This window comes from Pongo abelii, chromosome X (assembly GCF_028885655.2).
Source record: "Pongo abelii isolate AG06213 chromosome X, NHGRI_mPonAbe1-v2.0_pri, whole genome shotgun sequence".
NCBI classification, from domain to species: Eukaryota; Metazoa; Chordata; class Mammalia; order Primates; family Hominidae; genus Pongo; species Pongo abelii.
In genome coordinates this window covers 125,688,754-125,714,083 of record NC_072008.2, presented here as the reverse complement: position 1 = coordinate 125,714,083, position 25,330 = coordinate 125,688,754, and the positions used below count along the sequence as shown (strand labels likewise).

Here is a 25,330-nt window from a genome sequence, read left to right as displayed (position 1 = left end):
TTTAGGATATCAGTTGTTTGGCCAAGTTTTGGGGCAGCCTCGCCCCCTGGCTAACATCCTAGTCCCCTAGGGACCCGGTGGGCAGCAGAGCACTCAAATTCTCCATCCATGTCTAGCACTGAGCTCTGCTTCATTCAATGTTTCCTCTCTCTATCTTTTGTGTGCACATGAGCACACACGATCTTTAGCTTGAATATATCCTAGAATGGTCACATCACTTACTTTATCCTGTGCTTTTGGTCCTCAGAACACACCTGTAAGTTCTAGCCATATTTCTACCTGTTGGTAGATACAGCTCTTCCTAGTGGAGTCAAATTAGAAACAATTCTCCATTTATGACAGTCTTTCCAATGTGAGATTCAAATAGGCTAACCCAAGAGTGCGAAATTTTCCATATTTAGGGGCCTAATACCATCAAATTTCTTCCTGTAGAAGTAGCAGCAATTCATTATCCGAGAAGAAATGCAGATAAGTGAGGTGTTAGAGGAACTGACAAAGCCAGCACGCCAGTTAAGTTATCAGGGATCACAGGTCTGTATTGACTAAGTAGTATTCTAAAAGAAAATTCTTTTTAGAAATTATGTAGTTCAGGTTTTGATCCTGTAAATTCTTTCAAAAGAGGTTAGTGATTAAAAACGTTGTTTTAATCTCGCAGTCTCTAAAACAATTGTTGGCATAATTGGAAAGCATGCTCAAATTCAAATGGACACAAACTACAAGAGTCCCCCTAACACCCACTCCTTAAATTCCATTTCCACAACCCAGATCCCTGCCTCAGTCCTCTGGGTGTGAGCCATGCACCTGCCCAGACAGCTGCAGAGTCTCAGACTTTGAAGAGGAGTAGTGAATGGAAGCTAAATACCTCAATATCCCATAACACACAAATGGTTTAATTCCTGTAGAGAATGGATCAGGTCAGGTGAGGTGGCACACGCCTGTGATCCCAGCACTTTGGGAGGCCGAGGTGGGCGGATCACTTGAGCTCAGGGGTTCCAGACCCACCTGGGCAACATGGCGAAACCTTGTCTCTACCAAAAATGTCAAAACTTAGCCAGGCATGGTGGTATGCGCCTGTTGTCCCCGCTACTCGGGAGGCTGAGGTGGGAAGATCGCTTGAACCCAGGAGGCAGAGGTTGCAGTGAGCCAAGATAGTGCCACTGCACTTTAGCCTGGGTGACAGAGTGAGACCCCCATCTCAAAAAAAAAATTAAAAGAAGAATAGGCCAGGCGCGGTGGCTCATGCCTATAATCCCAGCACTTTGGGAGGCTGAGGCAGGCAGATCATGAGGTCAGGAGTTCAAGACCAGCCTGGCCAACACAGTGATACCCCATCTCTACTAAAAATACAAAAATTAGCTGGGCATGGTGGCGCATGCCTGCAGTCCCAGCTACTTGGGAGGCTGAGGCAGGAGAATCGCTTGAACCTGGGAGGCAGAGGTTGCCCAGGCTGGAGTGCAGTGGCAGGACCCAAACTCTGCAAGCCTGATCCCACTGGCTGTCTGCACCTCCCTGTGTGCTCTAGCTCCCCCTCACTGCCAACTCGTGAAACACAGGCTGCTCCCAGGATACCTGGCAAGAAGAGCACCGTGCCATTCAGATGTGCAGGAGTAGGGGTTTTCTCTTCCCAACTAAAGTACATGTCCACCAGCCGTGGGGCAGGTAGACCAATCACTGTTGCAGAGTTGGTTTTATAGACAACTGATGTGAAGGTGTACAGCCTGTTGTCACAAAAGTTAGGCAGTAGGTTTTCCATTGAAAACTTTCTTATTAGAAATTCTCCCCAATCTCCATCCCAAATCACAGAATTTCTCTTATTCAATTAAGTTTTTGGACTTGGCCCCATGACAAATTAGTTATACATAGAAGATATCCAATAGTGTGGTCCACTCTTTCCATTTAACATTATTTCATACGTCTTTCCCTTAAATTCCAAAAAAAGGAGATTTCTGATAATCAATTGGCATTAATCTTCATGATCTGATAAATTACTTCTTAGGAAAATCCCAGAGGCCATCATGCTACTGGCAGACTGGACTTGGAATTTCTTCAGCAAACCTATGTACCTTCAAAAATCCAAATTGAGGGCTGTGCATGGAGGCTCACGCCTGTGATTCCAGTACTTTAGGAAGCGGAGGCCGGCAGATCATTGGAGGTCAGGAGTTTGAGACCAGCCTGGCTTACAGGGTGAAACCCAGTCTCTACCAAAAATACAAAAATTACCTGGGCATGGTGGTGGGCACCTGTAATCCCAGCTACTTGGGAGGCTGAGGCACGAGGACTGCTTGAACCCAGGAGGCAGAGGTTGCAGTGAGCCAAGATCCTGCCACTGCACTCCAGCCTGGGCAACAGAGCAAGACTCTGTCTAAAAAAAAAAAAAAGTCAAAATCAGTAGAATTAATGTTGGAATGCCCTTTGATTTAAAAACAATAGAGGCCTAGGTGCAGTGGTTCAAGCCTGTAATGACAGCACATTGAGATGCCGAGGTGTGAGGATCACTTGAGTCCATGAGTTCAAGACCAGCTTGGGCAACATGGCAAAACCCCATGTCTACAAAAAAATTTAAAAATTAGCCGACCGTGGCACATGCCAGCTACTCAGGAGGCTGAGGTGGAAGGATCCCTTGAACTCAGGAGGCGGAGGTTGCAGTGAGCCAAGATCGCACCACTGCATTCCAGTCTGGGTGAGGGAGCCAGACCCTCTTTCACAAAAGAAAAAAGAAAAGAAAAACAGTATAAAATGAATAGAAATGCTGGGCGTGGTGGCTCACGCCTGTAATCCCAGCACTTTGAGAGACTGAGGTGGGAGGATCACAAGGTCAAGAGATCAAGACCATCCTGGCCAACATGGTGAAACCCTGTCTCTACTAAAACTACAAAAATTAGCTGGGCGTGGTGGCACGCCCCTGTAATCCCAGCTACTCGGGAGGCTGAGGCAGGAAAATAGCTTGAACCCTAGAGGTAGAGATTGCAGTGAGCCAAGATCGCGCCACCGCACTCCAGCCTGGTTACAGAGCGAGACTCCATCTAAAAAAAAAAAAAAGAACAGAAATGCTGATCCTTAACTCTATATTGCTGGGCTGGCATACAATGAGACTAGTTTAAGGAGCTGGACAAAGAGGGGATTACAAATTCCTTTTGCTGGATAGATAATAGAGGCTGGGTAGGGTATGTGGGAGGAAGCAGAAGGATGAAGAGAAATAGGTTAAAGGGTACAAACATACAGTAAGATAGAAGAAATAAATTCAATGGGTTTTGTTGTTGTTTTAAGATAGTGTCTCGCTCTATCGCCCATGAAGTGCAGTGGATCAATCACGGCTCACTGCAACTTCGATTTCCTGGGCTCAGGTAAGTGTTCCTCCCACCTCAGTCTCCTGAGTAGCTGGCATGCACCACCACACTCGCCAAATTTTTAAATTTTTTGTAGAGACAGAGTCTCCCTATGTTTCCCAGGCTGGTCTCCAACTCCTGGGCTCAAGTGATTGGCCCGCCTCAGCCTCCCAAAGTTCTGGAGTTACAGGTGTAAGTCACCATGCCCAGCCCCAGATTCAATGTTTGATATTGACAGCATGGTAGAGTGAGAGTACACTACTTTTTTTTTTTTTTTTTTTTTGAAACACAGTCTAACTCTGTTGCCCAGGCTGGAGTGTAGTGACGCAATCTCAGCTCTCGGCTCGCTGAAACCTCAGCCTCCTGGGTTCAAGCGATTCCCGTGCCTCAGCCACCCTAGTAGCTGAGATTACAGGCACGTGCCACCAGGCCCAGCTAATTTTTGTATTTTTAGTGGAGACAGGGTTTCACCATGTTGGCCAGGCTGGTCTCGAACTCCTGACCTCAAGTGATCCACCCGCCTCTGCCTCCCAAAGTGCTGGGATTACAGACGTGAGCCACCATACCAGGCCAAGAGTACACTTAACAAAAATGTATTGTGCTCTGATAATGGACACCTTAAATACCCTGACGTCATCACTACACATTATATACATGTAACAAAATTTCACATGTATCCCATAGATTTGTACAAATTTAAAAAATATTTAAAAATTAGCTGTGCATGATGGCACATGTCTGTAATCCCAGCTACTCAGGAGGCTGAGGCAGGAGAATCACTTGAACCTGGGAGGCGGAGGTTGCAGTGAGCCAAGATAGCCACTGCACTCCAGCCTGGGTGACAGTGAGCCCTTGTCTCAAAAATAAAAAAATAAAAAATAAAATGACATTTTTTGGGGAAAAAAAATACAAGCCAGACGCAGTGACTCACACCTATAATCCCAGCACTTTGGGAGGCCGAGGCTGGCGGATCGCTTGAGCCCAGGAGTTCAAGACCAGCCTGGGCAACAAGGTGAAACCCTGTTTCCCCCGACCCCCCTCAAAAAAAAATTAGCCAGTCTTGGTGTCGCATGCGCCTGTAATCCCAGCTATTCAGGAGGCCGAGGTGGGAAGATCGCTTGAGCCCGGGAGGCGGAGGTTTGCAGGGAGCTGAGATCTTGCCACTGTACTCCATCCTGGGCGACAGAGTGAGCAGAGTGAGTTCCAGTCTCAAAAAAAAAAAAAAACCTTCTTTTGCTGGGGCATATTGGTGGAGACGGGTGGCTAGGGGATAAGTATCAGTTTTTCCCTAGGCGGGAAACTTAATTGAAGTTTATCAGGCGCGAGTCATTAACAAAATTTGCGCCCTCTAAGCTAACACGGCAATATGGGGCTTAGACATCATAGCTCATCCCCAGTCGCGAAAAACTCTCCCGATTTGCTTGGGATTGGAAAGAAAAAGAAAATATACATTCATACTTTCATACATGACATACACACACACACACATTTATATATAAATACACACAGAAAGCACATGAAACACAAGCAGAATTAACTGTGTTGTTCATACGGCCACTCAGTGAAATGTATACTGTATATTGTGGTTGAAATATATACTTCCCTTCAAGTGTTTCAAGTTCAAGGCTGAGAAAGTACTTGGTCTCTTGCTTAGACTTGAGGAGCCTCACTCGGAACGGTAAGGATGCACGCAATCTAGTTGCCTCACCGGCTTATTTATATTGATGCACACATCGCTTCCTGTCGGCGACGACCGCCTAGATCCGGGGAAGGTTTTTGCAGACGTACCCAAAACTGTTTCCAAGGTTTCCTCAGATTTGGGCTGTTCCGCAGCGGCAGGTCCCGGGAACCAAGGCAACAGAGATCTTCCTAGGCTCGCGAGAGCGCCCCCTTCTCCCACGGCTGCTGGGGGCCCCCCAGTAGCAATGGCTCCGGTGTCCGGCTCGCGCAGCCCGGGTAGGGAGGCCTCGGGCTCGGGGGGAAGGCGTCGCAGTTCGTCGAAGAGTCCGAAGCCCAGCAAATCTGCCCGTTCCCCGCGGGGCCGCCGCTCTCGCTCGCACTCTTGCTCTCGGTCCGGGGATCGGAATGGACTCAGCCATCAGCTGGGTGGCCTCAGCCAAGGCTCCCGAAACCAGTCCTACCGCTCACGCTCGCGGTCGCGTTCTAGAGAGCGGCCTTCTGCGCCCCGGGGCATCCCCTTCGCTTCTGCCTCCTCGTCAGTCTATTATGGCAGCTACTCGCGCCCCTACGGGAGCGACAAGCCTTGGCCTAGCCTCCTCGACAAGGAAAGGGAGGAGAGCCTGCGGCAGAAGTGAGTGAGACGGCCGCACTTTCTCTTGTACAAGCCTACGTGCCTTTGGAGTCCGATCTATCATTCATTCCGCTTCTGACTATTCGCATTTCGCTCACTCTGCTTGCCTTGCGCCCATTTTCATCCCTTTCTTTAATCCACCCACGACAACCCTTTATTCGTCCTTTTCATTTTCCCTTACCCTCAGGCCCCTTTATATAGTGCCCTTGTCTCCCGCTACCCCCTTCCGCGTCCTGTCTTGTTAGCGAATATTGCCCAGAGCTCAGACCTACCAGAACTGTAGCATTTACCTGGTTGTGTCATTATCATTCGTGAATATATTTGTATTCCCCACTAGACTGAGCTCATGGAAAGGAGGAGCCAGTGAACGGAGAATTCTGATCACAGAATTCTACGTGCGTGGTACTTTATAGGCGCTCAACCATTGCTTGCTGAATGAAGGAACTCACAGGTCTGAGATAACAGGATATTTATGTAGAATTGTTTTGTGGGGAATTAGGAAGGGATGAAATCAAGGGTTTAAGTTGGAGAGGAAATAAACCTTCCCCTCAGACAAGACGATTAGATGCATGTAGGAAAAGTGATCTGGTAAGCTATAGATGACCCCACTTTGAGGAAGGTCTTGTTAAGTGGTCTCAGTCTTGACCTCGAAAAATGACGCCGGGATGAGACTAGATCTCTAATCAAAGTGAGTATTGGAGTGGAAGAATGCATAGCTTGGGGATTGTTTTGTTTTGTTTTTGAGACAGGATCTAGCTCTGTCGCCCAGGCTGCAGTGCAGTGGTGCAATCTTGGCTCACTGCAGCCTCCACCTTCTTGGGCTCAAGTGATCCTACCACCTCAGCCTCCCTCATAGCTGGGACTATAGGTGCGCACCACCACACCCGGCTTATTTTCGTATTTTTTGGTAGAGACAGGGTTTCACCATGTTGCCCAGGCTGATATCGAACTCCTGGGCCCAAGTGATCCTCCCACTTTGGCCTCCCGAAGTGCTGAGATTACAGGAATGACCCCACATGCCCTGCCGAACCTGTCCTTTTCATCACTATACTTTATTACCTCCCACTGCCGGAAGAAAAAGACTCAAGACATCTCCCAACTGTTGGAACTTTAACCTACCTCTTAATGCCTGTAATATTTCTAAGTTTCTCATTTTTTTAAACATATAAGTGCACGTAAATAACTTAGTACAGTGCCTGACACATAATTTAACAATAAACAAGATATTAAGACTTACACAGCAATAATTATGAGCCTTTTCCTTTCTCCTTAAAACTATGCATTTTTTGGCTGGGCGCAGAGGCTCATGCCTGTAATCTCAACACTTTAGGAGGCCAAGGCAGGAGGATCACTTGAATCCAGGAGTTCAAGACCAGCCTAGGCAATATAGGGATACCCTGTCTCTACAAAAAGTGTTTTAAAAATTAGCTGGGCGTGGTGGCATGTGCTTGTAATTTCAGGTACTGGGGATGTTGAAGTGGGAGGATCACTTGACCTAGAGAGGTCAAGGCTGCCGTGAGTCATAATCTCACCACTGCATTCCAGCTTGGGTGACAGAGGGAGATGCTGTCTCAAAAACAAACAAACAAAAAAACAAAGAGAACAGGAAGAAAGAAAGGAAAAGGGCAAACTCCAGAATCAGACTGAGTATGAAGCCTTTATTTGCCACTTAATAGCTGTGTGACCTTGGTCAAGTTACTTAACCTCTCTGGGCACCACTTCTTCATCATTAAAAGGGGGATAAAATAAGTACTATGGATTAAAAAGGGGATAAAATAAGTACTATGGATTTTGGGATTGTAATAATTAAGTGGCTGGAACATAATAACTATTCCATAAGTGTTAGCTATTAATGTTTCATGCATGGGAGCAAAAACAGTAAAAACAGTCCTGAGTTAGGTTGGAGACCCATCTCTCTAAGATACATTTTTCAGAAACATACCCACAGGCTATGTCAGTCAAAAAGTAAATAGTTTCTTCTTGGAGAATCCTCACCAAAAGATGTCAGAACTTCTTGGATGAAACTTGCATATGTACATTTAGAAAATAAATAATTTATCTTATTTTTTTTTTTTTTTTGAGATGGAGTCTCGCTCTGTCTCCCAGGAGAATGCAGTGGCGCAATCTTGGCTTACTGCAGCCTCCACCTCCTGGGTTCAAGTGATTCTTCTGCCTCAATCTCCTGAATAGCTGGGATTATAGGTATGCACCACCACACCCAGCTAATTTTTGTGTTTTTAGTAGAGACGGGGTTTCGCCATGTTGGCCAGGCTGGTCTCGAACTCCTGACCTCAAGTGATCCACCCGCCTCGGCCTCCCAAAGTGCTGGGCCCGGCCAATAATTTACCTTAACATTACAGATGAAACCAGGTGACAACAGGACTTCCTGCTGTTTACAGTCTGGTAGGCGTTCTTCCCCCGATATCCATACATTCCAAGTACAGCTATAAATATGTTACCTTTTAAACTGTCTGTTACTTCAGGTGAGAAACCCTCTCAGTCTGACTCTGCATAGTTATAATACCTTTTCGCCTGATTAAGGAAGCAAAAACAATTTATAGAAAAACTCATTGCAATTATATTTATTTTGGAAGGATTTTTAAAAACAAATGGAGTCACAAGCAGCTAAACTTTGAGAGAATGAGCCTTAGTCTGTTTTTTTTTTTTTTTTTTAGTTTATGAGGAATAAAAAAAATTAAAACAGAAGAAACCATAGGCATAAAACAAAAGAAGAAACAAATTTTAGTGTCCTTCAAAGAATAGATACAAAATGCACTCCTTTTCCAAAAAGGAACTAAAAGGAAAACAGAGAGGGAACAAACCTTGTATCTCATTGAGTGTAGTTTTTTTTTGGTTTTTTATTTTGAGATAAAAGTCTCACTCTATCACCCAGGCTGTCATGTGCAGTGGCGTGACCTTGGCTCACTGCAACCTCCACCTCCAAGGTTCAAGGGATTCTCCAGCCTCAGCCTTCTGAATAGCTGGGACTACAGGCACATGCCACCGTGTCTAGCTAATTTTTGTATTTTTTTTAGTAGAGACAGGGTTTTACCATGTTGGCCAGGCTGATCTTGAATTCCTGACCTCAGCTGATCCACCTGCCTCGGCCTCCCAAAGTGTTGGGATTACAGGCGTGAGCCACCATGCCCGGCCCCAAATATATTTTTTGTTAAATGAAACTTTTTGACTAGGTGCAGTGGCTCATGCCTGTGATCCCAACGCTTTGAGAGGCTGAGGCAAGAGGATTGCTCGAGGCCAGGAGTTGAAGATCAGCCTGGGCAACAAAGCAAGACCTCTTTTTTTTTTTTTTTTGAGACGGAGTCTCGCTCTGTCTCCTAGGTTAGAGTGCAGTGGCACGATCTTGGCTTACTGAAACTTCCACCTCCTGGGTTTAAGCGATTCTCCTGCCTCAGCCTCCCTAGTAGCCAGGATTACAGGCATGCGCCACCACGCCTGGCTAATTTTTGTATTTTTAGTAGAGACGGGGTTTCACCATGTTGGCCACGCTGGTCTTCAACTCCTGATCTCAAGCGATCTGCCCGCCTCAGCCTCCCAAAGTGCTGGAATTACAGGCATGTGCCACCGCACCTGGCGGCAAGACCTCATCTCTACAAAAAATAAAAAACTTTTATTTTGGGCCGGGTGCAGTGGCTCACACCTGTAATCCCAGCACCTGAGGTGGATCACCTGAGGTCAGGAGTTTGAGACCAACCTGGCCAACATGATGAAACCCCATCTCTACTAAGAATACAAAAATTAGGCGTGGTGGCGCATGCCTGTAATCCCAGCTACTAAGGAGGCTGAGGCAGGAGAATTACTTGAACCCAGGAGGCGGAGGTTGCAGTGAGCCAAGATCACGCTACTGCACTCCAGCCTGGGCGACAGAGCGAGACTCCATCTAAAAAAATAAATAAATAATAAAATAAAAACTTTTCTTTCATTTTCAGAACTTCAGTTGTTTTCTACGTCTAATGCATCATTTTTATTTTATTCATTAGTTCCTCGGTTTCTGAAAACTGAAGGTTTGACCAAATCGAAAGAGACTTCTCTTCACCTTTCATAAATCTGTAAACAAATGACGTTACTTACAAATGTGAAGTTGTTTCTGTCACATATTACAGATGATGAAATGAGCAGTTAAGAGCTGTCTCATGCATATAGAAGAACGGATGCGCTTGACAGTCTCCCAGGCCATCATTTCTATAGTCTGTACCATTTGATAGTATTATCAGAACATCAGACCTTAAGTGATGAGTTTACATTTAAACCAAGTTTTTATTCATGTTTAAAATATAAAGGGAAAAAAGGCTTAACTAGACTCCTATTGAATTTGATTATATATTTAGGAAACAACTCAGCCATTGAGTTATAATTTACATGTCTTTATCTGCTAGGAGATTAAGTGAGAGAGAGAGAATTGGAGAATTGGGAGCTCCTGAAGTATGGGGACTTTCTCCAAAGAATCCTGAACCAGAGTAAGTGGTTAAAAAATGTAGTTTTAAAATGTTATAATATGTGTTTAAATCCTGAATCTATTGTGAAAATGTTTAAGTGAAGAACTTTAAATATATCTCACATTTTTCTTTCTTGTGATTTATGTTCTTCTACCCCTTAAGTTTTAAAAACACAGAACATATCTAAAGATTAAAACATGTTGCTAGTAGATTTTAGCATAATCTAAAATAATTCATGGAGTATAAATTTCCTATTAATAGAAGGGTTCATTGTTAAATAATACACATTATTTTGAATTATTTTTTCTCAACTAAACTCAGTGGCAGATTGCATGTCAGATATTAGCATTACAAAGAGATTTTTTTTTTGAGATGGAGTCTTGTTCTGTCGCCCAGGCTGGAGTGCAATGGTGCGGTCTCAGCTCACTGCAACCTCCGCCTCCTGGGTTCAAGCGATTCTCCTGCCTCAGCCTCCCGAGTAGCTGGGATTACAGGTGCCTGCCACCACGCCCGGCTAATTTCTGTATTTTTAGTAGAGACGGTGGTTTCACCGTGTTGGCCAGGCTGGTCTTAAACTCCTGACCTCGTGATCCGCTTGCCTCAGCCTCCCAAAGTGCTGGGATTACAGGCGTGAGCCACTGCGCCCAGCCTACAAAGAGATTTTTTTAAATGAATATACCAGTATGGTTTTGTTTAGTTAATATTCCTATATCCAATACTATCTGCAGGCTTAATGCTTTTTCTTTTTGCTTATTTCTTTTCTCTTTGATGCGACTCATAAGTTTCTTCTTCCCTCTCTATTTCTGTGCCAACTTTAGGTTGAGTTGAGACAATGTGCTTGACAGGTAAACCTGTAATTTGTGATTGGATAATAAAGCATTATTATCTGAAACTTGTTCTTACAGATACCTTTAGAAAATGCTTGAAGAGGCCAGGTGCGGTGGCTCACGCCTGTAATCACAGCACTTTGGGAGGCCAAGGCAGGTGGATTCCTTGAGCCCAGGAGTTCAAGACCAGCCTGGGCAAATAACAAGACTATTTAAAAGAAAAAAAAAAGAAAACGCTTGAAGAACCTGAATGTATTGAATTAGAGTTGGAAGGAACCCTAAAAATAGTTTTCTTTCTTTCTTTTTTTTTTTTTTTTTTTTTTTGAGACAGAGTCTCACTCTGTCACCCAAGCTGGAGTGCAGTGGTGTGATCTTGGCTCACCACAACCTCCGCCTCCCGGGTTCAAGTGATTCTCCTGCCTCAGCCTCCCGAGTAGCTGGGATTACAGGTGCATGCCACCATGCCTGGCTAATTTTTGTATTTTTAGTAGAGATGGGATTTCACCATGTTGGTCAGGCTGGTCTTGAACTCCTGACCTCATGATCTGCCCACCTCAGCCTCCCAAAGTGCTGGGATTACAGGCGTGAGCCACTGCGCCCAGCCAAAATAATTTTCTAGATAATATTTAAATTACTCCAAGTATGATCTTCAGAGGAAAACATTATATGATGTGGAAACTCCTTTTCTAAACTATTGTAGAATTTGAATAATACTCATTTTCAGAATTCTCTGCAACAGAACAACATCTCTTTAGACTGTAGTTTGTTAGGTTTTTGCTCTGAGGAGACAGAACAACTGCTGCTTTACCATTTGTCTTTTATGTGCTTAAAATAAAATTATGAAGTCTTCAGCCTTCTTATACCGTTTCTTTAATCTTTCCTATGGTTCCTGTTTCTCTACTTTTTCCCTGTGGTTTCTTGTGAAAATATAAATCCTCCATGCTGCTTTGTTTAAATAGCACTATGTAAACTCTAAAATGTTATGCAAATGATAAGTTATTTTATTATTACAAAGATGGTAGACCCTTGAACTGCACGTTTACGAAAGTAGTTCAGTGCTTGCTTTGTTGTTGTTGTTTTGTTTTTTTTGATTCCCAAGTTCTGCCTTAGGATCTCCAATGCTTGCTTTTAATGGTTCTTGGACAATCGATGCTGTTACTGAAAAATTTGGAGTTCATATTTTTATACTCCATGGTCCATATTTCATCACTTTCCTAATTCTTATAACCATTTTATTTAAATTCAGTTCCGATGAGCATACACCAGTGGAGGATGAAGAGCCAAAGAAAAGCACTACTTCAGCTTCTACTTCAGAAGGTATTTTTTTTAAAAAAAAGGATAGTTTTAAAATACAAGCTATTTTATTGAGAGATTTAAAAAAATCAGTTTGTAAATAGTTGAACATTAGACTTTGCTTTTACTCAAATTGCCCATCGTCTGTTTCTTTTGATGTTCAGAAATAGTTTTTTAGAATATAATTTTTTTATTTGTACTTTCTTAGAAGAAAAAAAGAAGAAGAAGAAGTCTAGCCGTTCAAAAGAAAGGTCCAAGAAAAGGAGAAAGAAAAAATCATCGAAAAGAAAACATAAGTATTCTGAAGATAGCGACAGTGACTCTGATTCTGAAACAGACTCCAGTGGTAAGAACGCCAACAGCATTCTGCAAGCCTTGCTTCAAAACTAGTTTTACTTCTTAAAACTTATTTTAGAAGAAGGTTCCTGAAAACAATAATAATACTGAAGAGTTTTTGAACACTTGCTAACCTTGTGCCAGGTACCCCAATAAGTGCTTTATATTCATTATTGCCATTTAATCCATACAATAACTGTAGGGTACATCTTATAGATGAGGAAATGGAGACAGAGCAGGTTATAATTACTATCCCTAAGGTCACACAGTTTGGATTCAAACCTAAGCAATCTGACTCCGGATTGGGATTGGTTGTGCAAAGTGTACAAGGCACATGGCACCAGACCAAGTCAGGGGGTTGGGCTGTACCAAAGTAAGCCTTACAGGGCTGCATCAGCCCAGTGGAAGGGCTCTTTGTTTAATTCTCATGCCCAATGAGCACCTCTGTACAGTTTTCAAAAAGATATGCCATAAAGTGCCTACTTCATGCTAGCTGCCTATTTGTGGAAGGCATCCTATCTGGGGTAGTGCATCACAAAGAGTCTCCTTTTTGTACTGTCTCCTGGCTGATGATTGACCAGAAGGTGCCTCCTCTGAGGTTAACACATTACACAAAGGTTCACCTTCCTCTGATATTGCCCAAGTTTCCTGGCCCTCCCTGTCACTTCTCTTCCTCAGTACTGGAAGACAGAACTTTCAAATATTTCTGTATGCAACACTTAAAAAGAGGCATTTTTATACTTAACTACAACACTATCTCATACAATAAAACTAGTAATAATACCCTATAACACCAAATACCTACTTAAAATCCTTCAGTAGCACTCCATAGCCTTCAGGGTAAAGTTCAGACCCTGACTCATTTCTCTCTAATCACATATACCCTGTTACACTCTCTTGCAACATCCTCTGTAATCTGAAAACTACTTTCTATCTCCTCAGTATTCCATGTTCTTTCTCTTAATTGTTACTTGGTAGAGAGGCCCTCTGCCTACAATGCCAGTCTCTCCCTCCATCCAGCTTGGTTTACTCATTGCACCATTGGGCATGCGTTACTTTTGTAATCAAAGAACTACTTTAAGAGTCACCTTTCCTGATCAACCATTCCTCAGCCACCCTCCCCAAATCTGATTTTGAGACTCCCCTGTGTGTCCAGGTTCCCCAAGCTTCCCTCTATCATTCCAGATTGTATTGATCTCTTTACCTATCTGTCTCCTCCATTAGACTGAGCTCCAGGAAAGTATTCTCTCTCCCCCCTCCAACACACACATAGTTTTCTTTCCCTTTTTATCATGAAAATATTTAAATATTCAGAAAAGCGAAGAGAATAGTATAATTAATACCATATACTTATCACCTAGATTGGGCAGTTGTTGGTATTTTTACATATTTGCTTCAAATATGGGCTTTTCACAGAGATAGTCAAAGTTAATTACAAATATCATCACACTTCCACCCTAAATATTTCTGTATGCATCCCATAAAAAGAGGCATTTTCCTACTTAGCCACCACACTATCTCACACAATAAAATTAGTAATAATACCCTATATCATCAAATACCTAGTGACTTTAATTTCCATGTTCATAGTACCTCCTACAGTTCGTGACAAATAGCAATAAATGTTTCAATGAGGTAATTTCTTTGTAACAATAAATGGGACAGCAATAGGATAGTTACCTACTCAAAAGTACTACGGTTTTAGAGTTTAAAAAATTTTTTCTTAATTGTAATGTGCTTTAATTTGCAGATGAAGATAACAAAAGGAGAGCAAAGAAAGCCAAGAAAAAGGAAAAGAAGAAGAAACACAGATCGTCAGTTTTTTAAGTTTTATTATGGAAAATTTCTTTTCTTTTCTTTTCTTTTTTTTTTGAGACAGAGTCTCACTCTGTCAGGCAACAGAGTGCAGTGGTTCGATCTCAGCTAACTGCAACCTCCGCCTCCCAGGTTCAAGCAATTCTCATGTGTCAACCTCCCGAGTAGCTGGGATTATAGGCACCCACCACCATGCCTAGCTAATTTTTGTGTTTTTAGTAGAGATGGGGCTTCACCATGTTGGCCAGGCTGGTTTCGAACTCCTGACCTCAAGTGATCCTCCCACCTTGGCCTCCCAAAGTGCTGGGATTACAGGAGTGAGCCACTGTACCCAGCCAGAAAATTTCAAATGCATATAAAATTACATAAAATAGTATAATGATCCCTCCTGCACCTGTCATGCAGTCTAAATAATTATCAACTCATGGGCAGTATCTGCCATCCATCATTTATTTTGGACCCAATCTCAGATATCATTCCATCCATAAGCAATTCACTACCTTTCTCTAAAAGACAGGCATTCTTTTTATTTCTTCTTCTTTTTTTTGAGATGGAGTTTCGCTCTGTCGCCCAGGCTGGAGTGCAATGGCGCGATCTCGGCTCAGTGCAAGCTCCACCTCCCGGGTTCACCAAGATAGGCATTCTTTAAGACAAAACAAAACAAAAAACTGGCCAGGCACAGTGGCACATATCTGTAATCCCAGCACTTTGGGAGGCCAGGCAGGAGGATCGCTTGAGCCCAGGAGTTCAATACCAGCCTGGGCAACATAGCGAGATCCTGTCTCTATATTTAAAAAAAAAAAAAAAAACCCATAACCAGAATGCTATTATTGTGCCTAAAACATTTAATAATAATTCCTCTATTCTCAGCAGTTTTTTTCTGTAGTTTATTCCAATCAGGATCCAAATAATGTCCCTAAATTGCAATGACTGTATTCTTATGGTATTCTTTGGCATGTTCTGTCCTCTGTATTTCCAGTAGATTGATAGGTCTAGAGGCCTGAGAAGGCTCAGATTTGAGTTTGGGGCAAGAATACTTCATAAGTGGTGCTGTATACTGTCAGGAGGCAAATAATGTCTGGTTGTCACTTTTTGTCATATTAACAGCCATTGATGGTCATTATCTCGATCTCTTATTTCATTAGGGGTTGTAAAATGGTGATAGTCTAATCCTGGCTTTATCCTTCATTTATTAGTCAGAATGATTCTATAAGAGAAACTTACCCTCATCAACTATTTAGATACCCTGAAATATAGTTTATATAGTAAGAGCAGGATAATTGCTTGATTTTTTTTGTTTTAATGACTTTTCAAATAATAAATTGGATTTTTTAAAAGTATTATTAACCCAAGGATTTAAACATATTTGACATATTTTAATCCATTACACATAAAATTATTCATAATGTTCAAATTGTTGGGACTTTTTAGGCTGTTTTATTTCTGTTGTCTTTCTACAGCATCAGAACTGTATTTCATTGTTCCCTTTAGTGAATTTTTTTTTTTTTTGAGACCGTGTCTCACCCTGTCACCCAGGCTGGAATGCAGTGGCACGATCACAGCTCACTACAACCTCAACCTTCCAGGATCAAGCCATCCTCCCACCTCTGCCCCCACTTTCCCCATACCTGGGACTACAGGCGTATGCCACCACACCTGGCTAATTTTTGTATTTTTTGTAGAGACACGGTTTTGTCATGTTGCCCAGGGCTAGTTTCTAACCCCTGGGCTCAAGTGACCCACCCACCTCAGTCTTCCAGTGTGCTGGGATTACAGGGGTGAAACACTACACCCAGCCTCCTTTAGTGATAATTTTTATAGCAAAAGATGATTTGGTTAAATAAGTTAGAATACTTTTAAAAAAAAATTGTTAAGAGACAGTGTCTCGCTCTGTTACCCAGATTGGAGTGCAGTGGGCTAATCATAGCTCATTGCAGCCTCGAACTCCTGGGCTCAAGTGATCCTCCTGCCTCAGCCTCTTGAATAGCTTAGGCTACAGGTGTGTGCCATCACACCCAGCTACTTTTTTTTTTTTTTTTTTAATAGAGACGGGATCTTGCTCTGTTTCCCAGGATAAGTTAGAAGCAGATTTTTTTAAGTAGAATTGTCTTGCAAGTTTGAATAAGCTGGGAATTCAGATCATTTTATTGTCACCTTTCTTTGCCTTGAAAAATTAAGATGTATAGTCACCAGTTCAAAATTTAAAAAGAAAAAAATTAAGATGCCCTCTAACATAGGAAGATTAAGTGAATTTGTATCAAATTAAAATCCCTATAGGAAGAAATATAAGAAAAAGAGGTCTAAGAAGAGCAGAAAAGAGTCCAGTGATTCAAGCTCTAAAGAATCCCAAGAAGAGTTTCTGGAAAATCCCTGGAAGGATCGAACAAGTAGGTTCTTCTGATAGACTTTAACTCAGAACAAATGAAACATTAAAGTAACCAATTAGTCAGAATGTGAATGTGTTTCTTAATATCTTTCATGCAGAGGCCGAAGAACCATCAGATTTAATTGGCCCAGAGGCTCCAAAAACACTTACCTCTCAAGATGATAAACCTTTGAAGTAAGTAGCAGTGTGTTTATAATATCTAAAGTACCTACCAAAAAGTCTGGTTCTAACTTACCTTGCCAGGCTTATCTGACTCTATTCCCTTATTTCTACTCCAGGTTCCAGCTGAGCTGGACTACTAAATATTCCCTGGGCTTAATGTGCACTTTGCAACTCTTATGCCATGTTCAGCTTATTTCTTCATCCAGTATGCCTTCCCTTCTTTTCCCTGCCCTCTGTTTTCTTCCCTATACCCAGTTTCTTCCTGTTAAAATCCTTACTATCCTTCGAAGCCCTTTTCAAAAGGAGATGCATATGCTGATTCCCAATACTTCCCCTCCACAAGTAGGTGTGATTTCTATTTCTCTTTGATCCTTACAGAATTTTTTATTCCATTTTTTCTCTTTTTTCTTTTTTTACCAGCAGAATTTTTTTTTCTTTTTTTGAGATGGAGTCTCGCTCTGTTGCCCAGGCTGGAGTTTAGTGGCCTGATCTTGGCTCACTGCAACCTCTGCCTCCCAGGTTCAAGTGATTCTCCTGCCTCAGCCTCCTGAGTAACTGGGATTACAGGCACGTGCCACCACACCTGGCTAATTTTTTTTGTATTTTCAGTAGAGACAGGATTTTACCATGTTGGTCAGGCTGGTCTCAAATTCCTGACCTCATGATCCACCTGCCTCAGCCTCCCAAAGTGCTGGGATTACAGGCATGAGCCACCGCACCTGGCCCAGAATTTTTTGTTTGTTTGTTTTGTTTTGTTTTTTTGAGATGGAGTCTCACTCTGTCTCCCAGGCTGAAGCACAGTGGTGTGATTGAGTTTCACTCTGTCGCCCAGGCTGGAGTGCAGTGGCATGATCTCGGCTCACTGCAACCTCCGCCTCCCAGGTTCAAGTGATTCTCCTGCCTCAGCCTCCCAAGTAGCCAGGATTACAGGCGCCTGCCGCCACACCCGGGCTAATTTTTGTATTTTTAGTAGAGATGGGGTTTCGCCATGTTGGCCAGGATGGTCTCGAACTCCTGATCTCAAGTGATCTGCCCACCTCAACCTCCCAAAATGCTGAGATTACAGGCATCAGCCACTGCACCCCCAGCCTACTTTGTTTTTTTGTTTTTGTTTTTGTTTTTTTTTTGAGACAAAGTCTCGCTCTGTCGCCCAGGCTGGAGTGCAGTGACACGATCTCAGCTCACTGCAACCTCTGCCTCCCAGGTTCAAGTGATTCTCCTGCCTCAGCCTCCTGAGTAGCTGGGACTACAAGCATGCACCACCATGCCCGGCTAATTTTGTATTTTCAGTAGAGACAGGGTTTCGCCATGTTGGCCAGGCTGGTCTCGAGCTCCTGACCTCAGGTGATCCTCCTGCCTTGGCCTCCCAAAGTGCTCAGATTACAGGCGTGAGCCACTGTGCCTGGCATACTTTGGATTTTTTAAGGGAAAAAGGGAAAGGGAATCAGCTGGAGCCAGAACCAGTAATGACAATACCTGTAGGGATAAATTAATCCATAATTGTAAACTGTGAATCTATACTCACATCAGTTCTTTTCTTTCAAAATATTTCTGCATTTCTGGGTTAGTTGTATAGGTCATAGTGCAATGCAATGTTTAATACACTAATTAGGATAAAGCAATTCACATTGAGCTTCCTAGCACACTACTGCTGAGCACTGTTATTCCTACTCTTGTCTGAGAGAAAATGTGGGGATTTTTGGTGCTATCTTTAGATTATAAGCTTTTAATATTAAGATGATTTAATGGACCTTTTCTAAATTCTGAATTACTTTGTAGCTATGGCCATGCTCTGTTACCTGGTGAAGGTGCAGCTATGGCTGAATATGTAAAAGCTGGAAAACGTATCCCACGAAGAGGTGAAATTGGCTTGACAAGTGAAGAAATTGCATCATTTGAATGCTCAGGTTATGTAATGAGTGGTAGCAGGTATGTTGTTGGCATTAAGCTCAGTTTCCATGATTAGATCTTTTTCTTCTTTTTTACTACCAGAATTATATTTGGTAATTGATTTTCATTAAGTGACTGTTTCTTATGAAAAGTAGAGTGTAAATATTGGTTTGATATTAGTGTTGTTAGTATAACATGGTTTTCTGCAATTCCAAGTATATATGCAACTCAGCCTCAATCAAACTCAGCTATATCTCTGACTTCAAAGAATCAATCTTTCTGATGTCCTTTCCTAGTTGGTATTTGCTTACAGATATTTTATCCACTGGAGGATATAGTTAAATTCAGTTATTTATCACTGCCCCATGAGGAATGTGGCAGTTAGGAAAATATTTTCACAAGACAGTGTTTCCTGGTTACAAGTTTGTCTCCAGTTCTTTATGGACCCAGATTTCTGAGACTGAATAACAGAAAAAGATGATAAAAGACATTGGTCAGCTGAGAATATATCCTGGCTAATAAATAAATGAGTAAATAAATTTTAAAAAGACACTGGATTCAACATGGGAAATGAATATAAAATTAGGAAAGAGAAAAGTTCCAGGAAGAACCAGGAGAATGAGCTAATAGGGCAGCAGTACTTAGATCAAATTGAATTTTGGATTCTTTAAAACTTGATAAACTTTTTTTTTAAGTAGATAACTATTTTTAAATGACATTGAAGGCAAATATTTGCAGAAACCCTGAAGCACCTCCAGAATCTTGTAATACTGAGGACCAATATTTGAAGCATTGCATTGGAGGACCCACACAGTAAGGCAAGAAAAAGAAATTAGAGACACAAGGATTGGAAAGGAAGGTTGGGCATGGTGGCTCGTGCCTGTAATCCCAGCACTTTGGGAGGTCAAGGCAGGCAGATCACTTGAGCCCAGGAGTTCAAGACTAGCCTGCGCAACATGGCGAAACCCGTCTCTACTAAAAACACAAAAATTAGCCAGACGTGGTGGGATTACGCACCTGTAATCCCAGCTACTCAGGAGGCTGAAGCAGGAGAATCGCTTCAACCTAGGAGGCGGAGGTTGCAATGAGCCGAGATCACACCACTGCATGCCAGCCTGGAGAGCAAAACTCAGCCTGAAAAAACAATAATAATAATAATAATAATGATTGGAAAGGACGATATAACAATGTCATTTTTTAGCCAGGCACGGTGGCTCACGCCTGTAATCCCAGCACTTTGGGAGGCATAGTCGGGTGGATCACCTGAGGTCAGGAGTTCAAGACCAGCCTGGCCAACATGGTGAAACCCTGTCTTTACCAAAAATACAAAAATTAGCTGGGCATGGTGGCGGACGCCTGTAGTCCCAGCTCCTCAGGAGGCTGAGGCAGGAGAATCACTTGAATCCAGGAGGCGGTTGCAGTGAGCCAAGATTGTGCCGTTGCACTCCAGCCTGGGTGACAAGAGTGAAACTCCGTCTTAAAAAAAAAATGTCATTTTTTTGTGAATGACATGGTGAATGATTTGATTGTTTACATAGAAAATCCCAAAGAATCTCCAAATAAATTATAAATAAGAGGAAGGTTTAACAAATGGTTGGATATAAGGTTAGTACACAAAAATCCATTGCATTTCTATTTACCAGCAACAGACAACTAGAAAATGTAACTAAATAAGAAGAAAACAACATTTGTAATAGTATCAGAGAATATGAAGGACTTCAGAATAAATCTTAACAAAAGATGCCCAAGACTCTGTGAGGAAAACTATAAAACATTATTAAGAGATTGTATATTCAATACAGTTCCAATAAAAATGAACTGCATTTCTATTTACTAACAACAGAAACCTAGAAAGTTTATAACAGTGTCAGAATATGAGAAACTTAAGAATAAATCTTAACAAAAGATGCCCAAGGTTCTATGGGGAAAAATGTAACACATTAAGAGCCTGTATCTTCAATACAGTTCCAATCAAAATCACAACACAGTTTTTCATGAGACTTATCAAGCTGGTTCTAAAATTTATATATTATACTAAAAGGACAAGAATAGCCAGGTCACTTCTGAAGAAGAAGAGCAAGAAGGTAACATTAAAGAAAACTTAAATAGCTGGAGAGATACCAGGTTCACGGATAGGAAGGCAATATTGTCAAGTTGTCAGTTCTTCCCAAATTGATCTTTATATTCAGTACAGTCCCAATCAAAATCACAACACAGTTTTTCATGAAACTTAATAAGCCAGTTCTAAAATTTATATACTAGACTAAAAGGACAAGAATAGCCAAGTCACTCCTGAAAAAGAAGAGCAGGAAGGTAACATTTCCTACAAGATAGGAGGACTTATTATGAAGCTTACAACACTTTAGAAAGCATAGGAGAGGCCGGGCGCGGTGGCTCACGCCTGTAATCCCAGCACTTTGGGAGGCCGAGGCGGGCGGATCACGAGGTCAGGAGATCGAGACCATCCTGGCTAAAACGGTGAAACCCCGTCTCTACTAAAAATACAAAAAATTAGCCGGGCGTAGTGGCGGGCGCCTGTAGTCCCAGCTACTTGGGAGGCTGAGGCAGGAGAATGGCGTGAACCTGGGAGGCGGAGCTTGCAGTGAGCCGAGATCCCACCACTGCACTCCGGCCTGGGCGACAGAGCAAGACTCCGTCTCAAAAAAAAAAAAAAAAGAAAGCATAGGAGAACAACTGAATTGTTCAGTGGAATAAAATTCAGGCCAGGCGTGGTGGCTCACGCCTGTAATCCCAGCACTTTGGGAGACTGAGGTGGGTGGATCACCTGAGGTCAGGAGTTCAAGACCAGCCTGGCCAACATGGTGAAACCCCATCTCTACCAAAAATACAAAAATTAGCTGGGCGTGGTGGCTAGTGCCTGTAGTCCCAGCTACTTGGGAGGCTGAGGCAGGAGAATCGCTTGAACCCGTGAGGCGGAGGTTGTAGTGAGCTGAGACCTCACCATTGTACTCCAGCCTGGACAACAAGAGCGAAACACTATCTCAAAAAAAAATAAAATTCAGAGCCCAAAGATAGCCATACATGTATGGAACTTCAGTGTATGAAAGAGAGAGCATGTCAGATCAATGGGGAAAGAAAGAACTATTCAGTACATGAAACAGGAGGCTGAGACAGGAGAATCGGTTGAACCTGGGAGGCGGAGGTTGCAATAAGCCGAGATTATGCCACTGCACTCCAGCCTGGGTGACAGAGGGAGACTTGGAAGTTAAATCTACTGACAAAAACTGCTCTTCAATTACAGATTTAGACTTGGTTCTTTTTTTTTTTTGAGACCTAGTTTCGCTCTTGTCTCCCAGGCTGGAGTACAGTGGCGCGATCTCAGCTCACTGCAACCTCCACCTCCTGGGTTCAAACGATTCTCCTGCCTCAGCCTCCCAAGTAGCTGGGATTACAGGTGCCCACTACCACACCCAGCTAATTTTTGTATTTTTAGTATAGACGAGGTTTCACCACGTTGGCCAGGCTGGTCTTGAACTCCTGACCTCAGGCGACCTGCCCGCCTCAGCCTCCCAAAGTGCTGGGATTACAGGCGTGAGCCACTGTGCCCAGCCTAGACTTGGTTCTTTTGATTTTATGGTAAAGTGGAACCTTGAAGGAAGTTCCATCTGATTAATGACTAGTTAAATATTTTATCTATCCTACTTCCAATTCCACAAAGGCAAATGGGTATATCACCTAAGAAGTTTAATAATTTGCCAATTTCTGGTTGTTTTACTGGAAACAAATTAGACGTATACCCTTAGTATTTGAAATTAATGATAGTGGCCGGGCATGGTGGCTCACACCTGTAATCACAGCACTTTGGGAGGCCAAGGCAGGTGGATCACCTGAGGTCAGGAGTTCGAAACCAGCGTGACCAACATGGCGAAACCCCATCTCTACTAAAAATACAAAAATTAGTCGGGCGTGGTGGCACACACCTGTACTCCCAGCTACTCGGGAGGCTGAGGCAGGGGAATCACTTGAGCCCCAGGAGGCAGAGGTCGCAGTGAGCCAAGATTGTGCCACTGCACTCCAGCCTGGGTGACAGAGCCAGACTACATCTCATAAAAAGGAAAAAAGAAAAAAGGATAACATTTACTATGTTGACAGGAAATCAGAGATCATTATTTGAATAGTGGAAATGAATCAAAGACATATCAGGGCCGGGCACGGTGGCTCACACCTGTAATCTCAGCACTTTGGGAGGCTGAGACAGGCAGATTACTTGAGGTCAGGATTTTGAGATCAGCCTAGCCAACATGGTGAAACCCCATCTCTACTAAAAATGCAAAAATTAGCCAGACCTGTTATCCCAGCTACTCAGGAGGCTGAGATGGGGGAATTGCTTGAGCCAGGGAGGTGGAAGTTGCAGTGAGCTGAGATCGCGCCACTGCATTCCAGCCTGAGCAACAGAGCAAAACTCCATCTCAAAACAAAACAAAACAAAAAAGACGTGTCAGGCAGCTAAAATATTAATAAATGATCTTTTGGAAATTTAACCCATTTCAGTTTTTATTTGTCAGCTGTTAAATAGACCACTCTGGGTAAGAAAGGATTAATGAGGATGTACTATGAAAATAATTACTGAGAAATTAAGCCAAAAATAAAATTCTCTCCAGGCATCGCCGAATGGAGGCTGTGCGACTGCGAAAAGAGAACCAGATCTACAGTGCTGATGAGAAGAGAGCCCTTGCATCCTTTAACCAAGAAGAGAGACGAAAGAGAGAGAACAAGATTCTGGCCAGTTTTCGAGAAATGGTTTACAGAAAGACCAAAGGGAAGGATGACAAATAAAGATTTTCTGATTGTCCAGAAGACATTTTTAACAACAAAAAAGAAAGTCTGGGTTCCACACATACATAGGAAAAGATTATTATGTTCTGAGAAAGCTTTATAGTGCTACTGTGCCTTCTATTTAATTCTTTCAGTCCTTCAATAAAAAGCTGCTTATTGATATAACTTTAGCAAGTTCTTTGGGTTATTTTGGATTGACCATAATAACTTTCTGGTTTAAAAATCCAAATTATGGGCTGGGCACGGTTGCTCACGCCTGTAATCCCAGCACTTTGGGAGGCTGAGGTGGGTGGATTACTTGAGGCCAGGAGTTCGAGACCAGCCTGGCCAACATGGTGAAACCCTGTCCCTACTAAAAATACAAAATCAGCCAGGAGTGGTGGCGCACACCTGTAGTCCCAGCTACTCGAGAGGATGAGGCAGGAGAATTGCTTGAACCTAGGAGGTGGAGGTTGCAGTGAGCCGAGATTGTGCCACTGCACTCCAGCCTGGGCGACAAAGCAAGACTGTCTCAAAAAAAAAAAAAAAGGCCGGGCACGGTGGCTCACGCCTGTAATCCCAGCACTTTGGGAGGCCAAGGTGGGTGGATCACCTGAGGTCAGGAGCTGAGACCAGCCTGGCCAACATGGTGAAACCCTGTCTCTACCAAAAAATACAAGAATTAGCCGGGCGTGGTAGTGGGCGCCTGTAATCCCAACTACTCGGGAGGCTGAGGCAGGAGAATTGCTTGAATCCAGGAGGCGGAGGTTGCAGTGAGCCGAGATTGTGACATTGCACTCCAGCCTGTGCAAGAAGAGTGAAACTCTGTCTCAAAAAAAAAAAAAAAAATCCAAATTATGAATAAAATGCTACTGTATTGGAGGAGGTGGCATGAACAAAAAGTGTTAGTGAGATGAGAAACTTCAATCTCATACCATGAGACAGTGCTACTATTAGCTCTATGCGATGCCTGCCCCACCCCCACCTCTACCACAGCTGAACTTTTGGGAAATTATCACTCCTCTGTGTTGAATGTGTTATAAATGGACTTGATAGGAACATATAGGAGGCCACTTTTGTTAACAAAATGAAGGCATTGCTGCGAAAAGCAAATCTGGAATTTGAAAACTGACTTGTGTACTATAATATATGATCTGCCCTGGAAATAATGGGTTTTGATTTAAGTCCTTACCTCCACTCTAAAACCAACAAACAAACCAAAAAGCAAACTAACCCACAGATTTGTTGAATTGAAAATGTGAACATTAGATATTTTAAATTGTTTGTTTTTTGTTTTTTGTTTTTTTTGAGATGGAATTTCACTCTTGTTGCCCAGGCTGGAGTACAATGGGGTGATCTCAGCTCACCACAACCTCCGCCTCCTAAGTTCAAGCAATTCTCCTGCCTCAGCCTCCTGAGTAGCTAGGATTACAGGCATGTGCCACCACGCCTGGCTAATTTTGTATTTTTAGTAGAGATGGGGTTTCTCCATGTTGGTCAGGCTGGTCTTGAACTCCCAACCCCAGGTGATCCACCCACCTTGGCCTCCCACAGTGCTGGGATTACAGGCGTGAGCCACCGCGTCCAGCCTAAATTCTTAATAAGTTACTTAAAAATGGTTATTTGAAATATAAAGTCTTAAGAAGTCTGCTCTTATCCCCATGTAAGTACTTTATTTCAATCTGAGCTGATATGAGCTTCAGGATAGGATAACATCCAAAAGAACAGGAGTCAACTATGGTCAAGAGTTATGA

At 42.8% G+C, this 25,330-nt stretch overlaps 1 protein-coding gene across 1 annotated transcript; it reads left to right on the top strand.

The window, feature by feature from the left end:
• The first annotated feature begins 5,078 nt into the window (after nucleotides 1-5,078).
• NKAP (NFKB activating protein) lies at nucleotides 5,079-23,767 on the top strand. Its single transcript, XM_002832050.3, has 9 exons — nucleotides 5,079-5,637; nucleotides 10,032-10,112; nucleotides 12,165-12,235; nucleotides 12,420-12,557; nucleotides 14,298-14,361; nucleotides 16,640-16,749; nucleotides 16,847-16,922; nucleotides 18,690-18,839; nucleotides 23,423-23,767. Exons 1-9 carry the CDS (start codon nucleotides 5,252-5,254, stop codon nucleotides 23,595-23,597), a joined length of 1,251 nt encoding a protein of 416 aa, XP_002832096.1. The 5' UTR covers nucleotides 5,079-5,251; the 3' UTR covers nucleotides 23,598-23,767.
• The last annotated feature ends 1,563 nt before the right edge of the window (nucleotides 23,768-25,330 follow it).

What these genes read in the sequence shown, in the direction of transcription:
- NKAP (XM_002832050.3), top strand. Translation starts at nt 5,252, where the DNA reads ATGGCTCCGGTGTCCGGCTCGCGCAGCCCGGGTAGGGAGGCCTCGGGC. An exon ending in GAGGAGAGCCTGCGGCAGAA is followed by an intron (nt 5,638 to 10,031) that starts GTGAGTGAGACG and finishes TTTATCTGCTAG; the next exon opens with GAGATTAAGTGAGAGAGAGA. An exon ending in TTCTGAAACAGACTCCAGTG is followed by an intron (nt 12,558 to 14,297) that starts GTAAGAACGCCA and finishes TTTAATTTGCAG; the next exon opens with ATGAAGATAACAAAAGGAGA.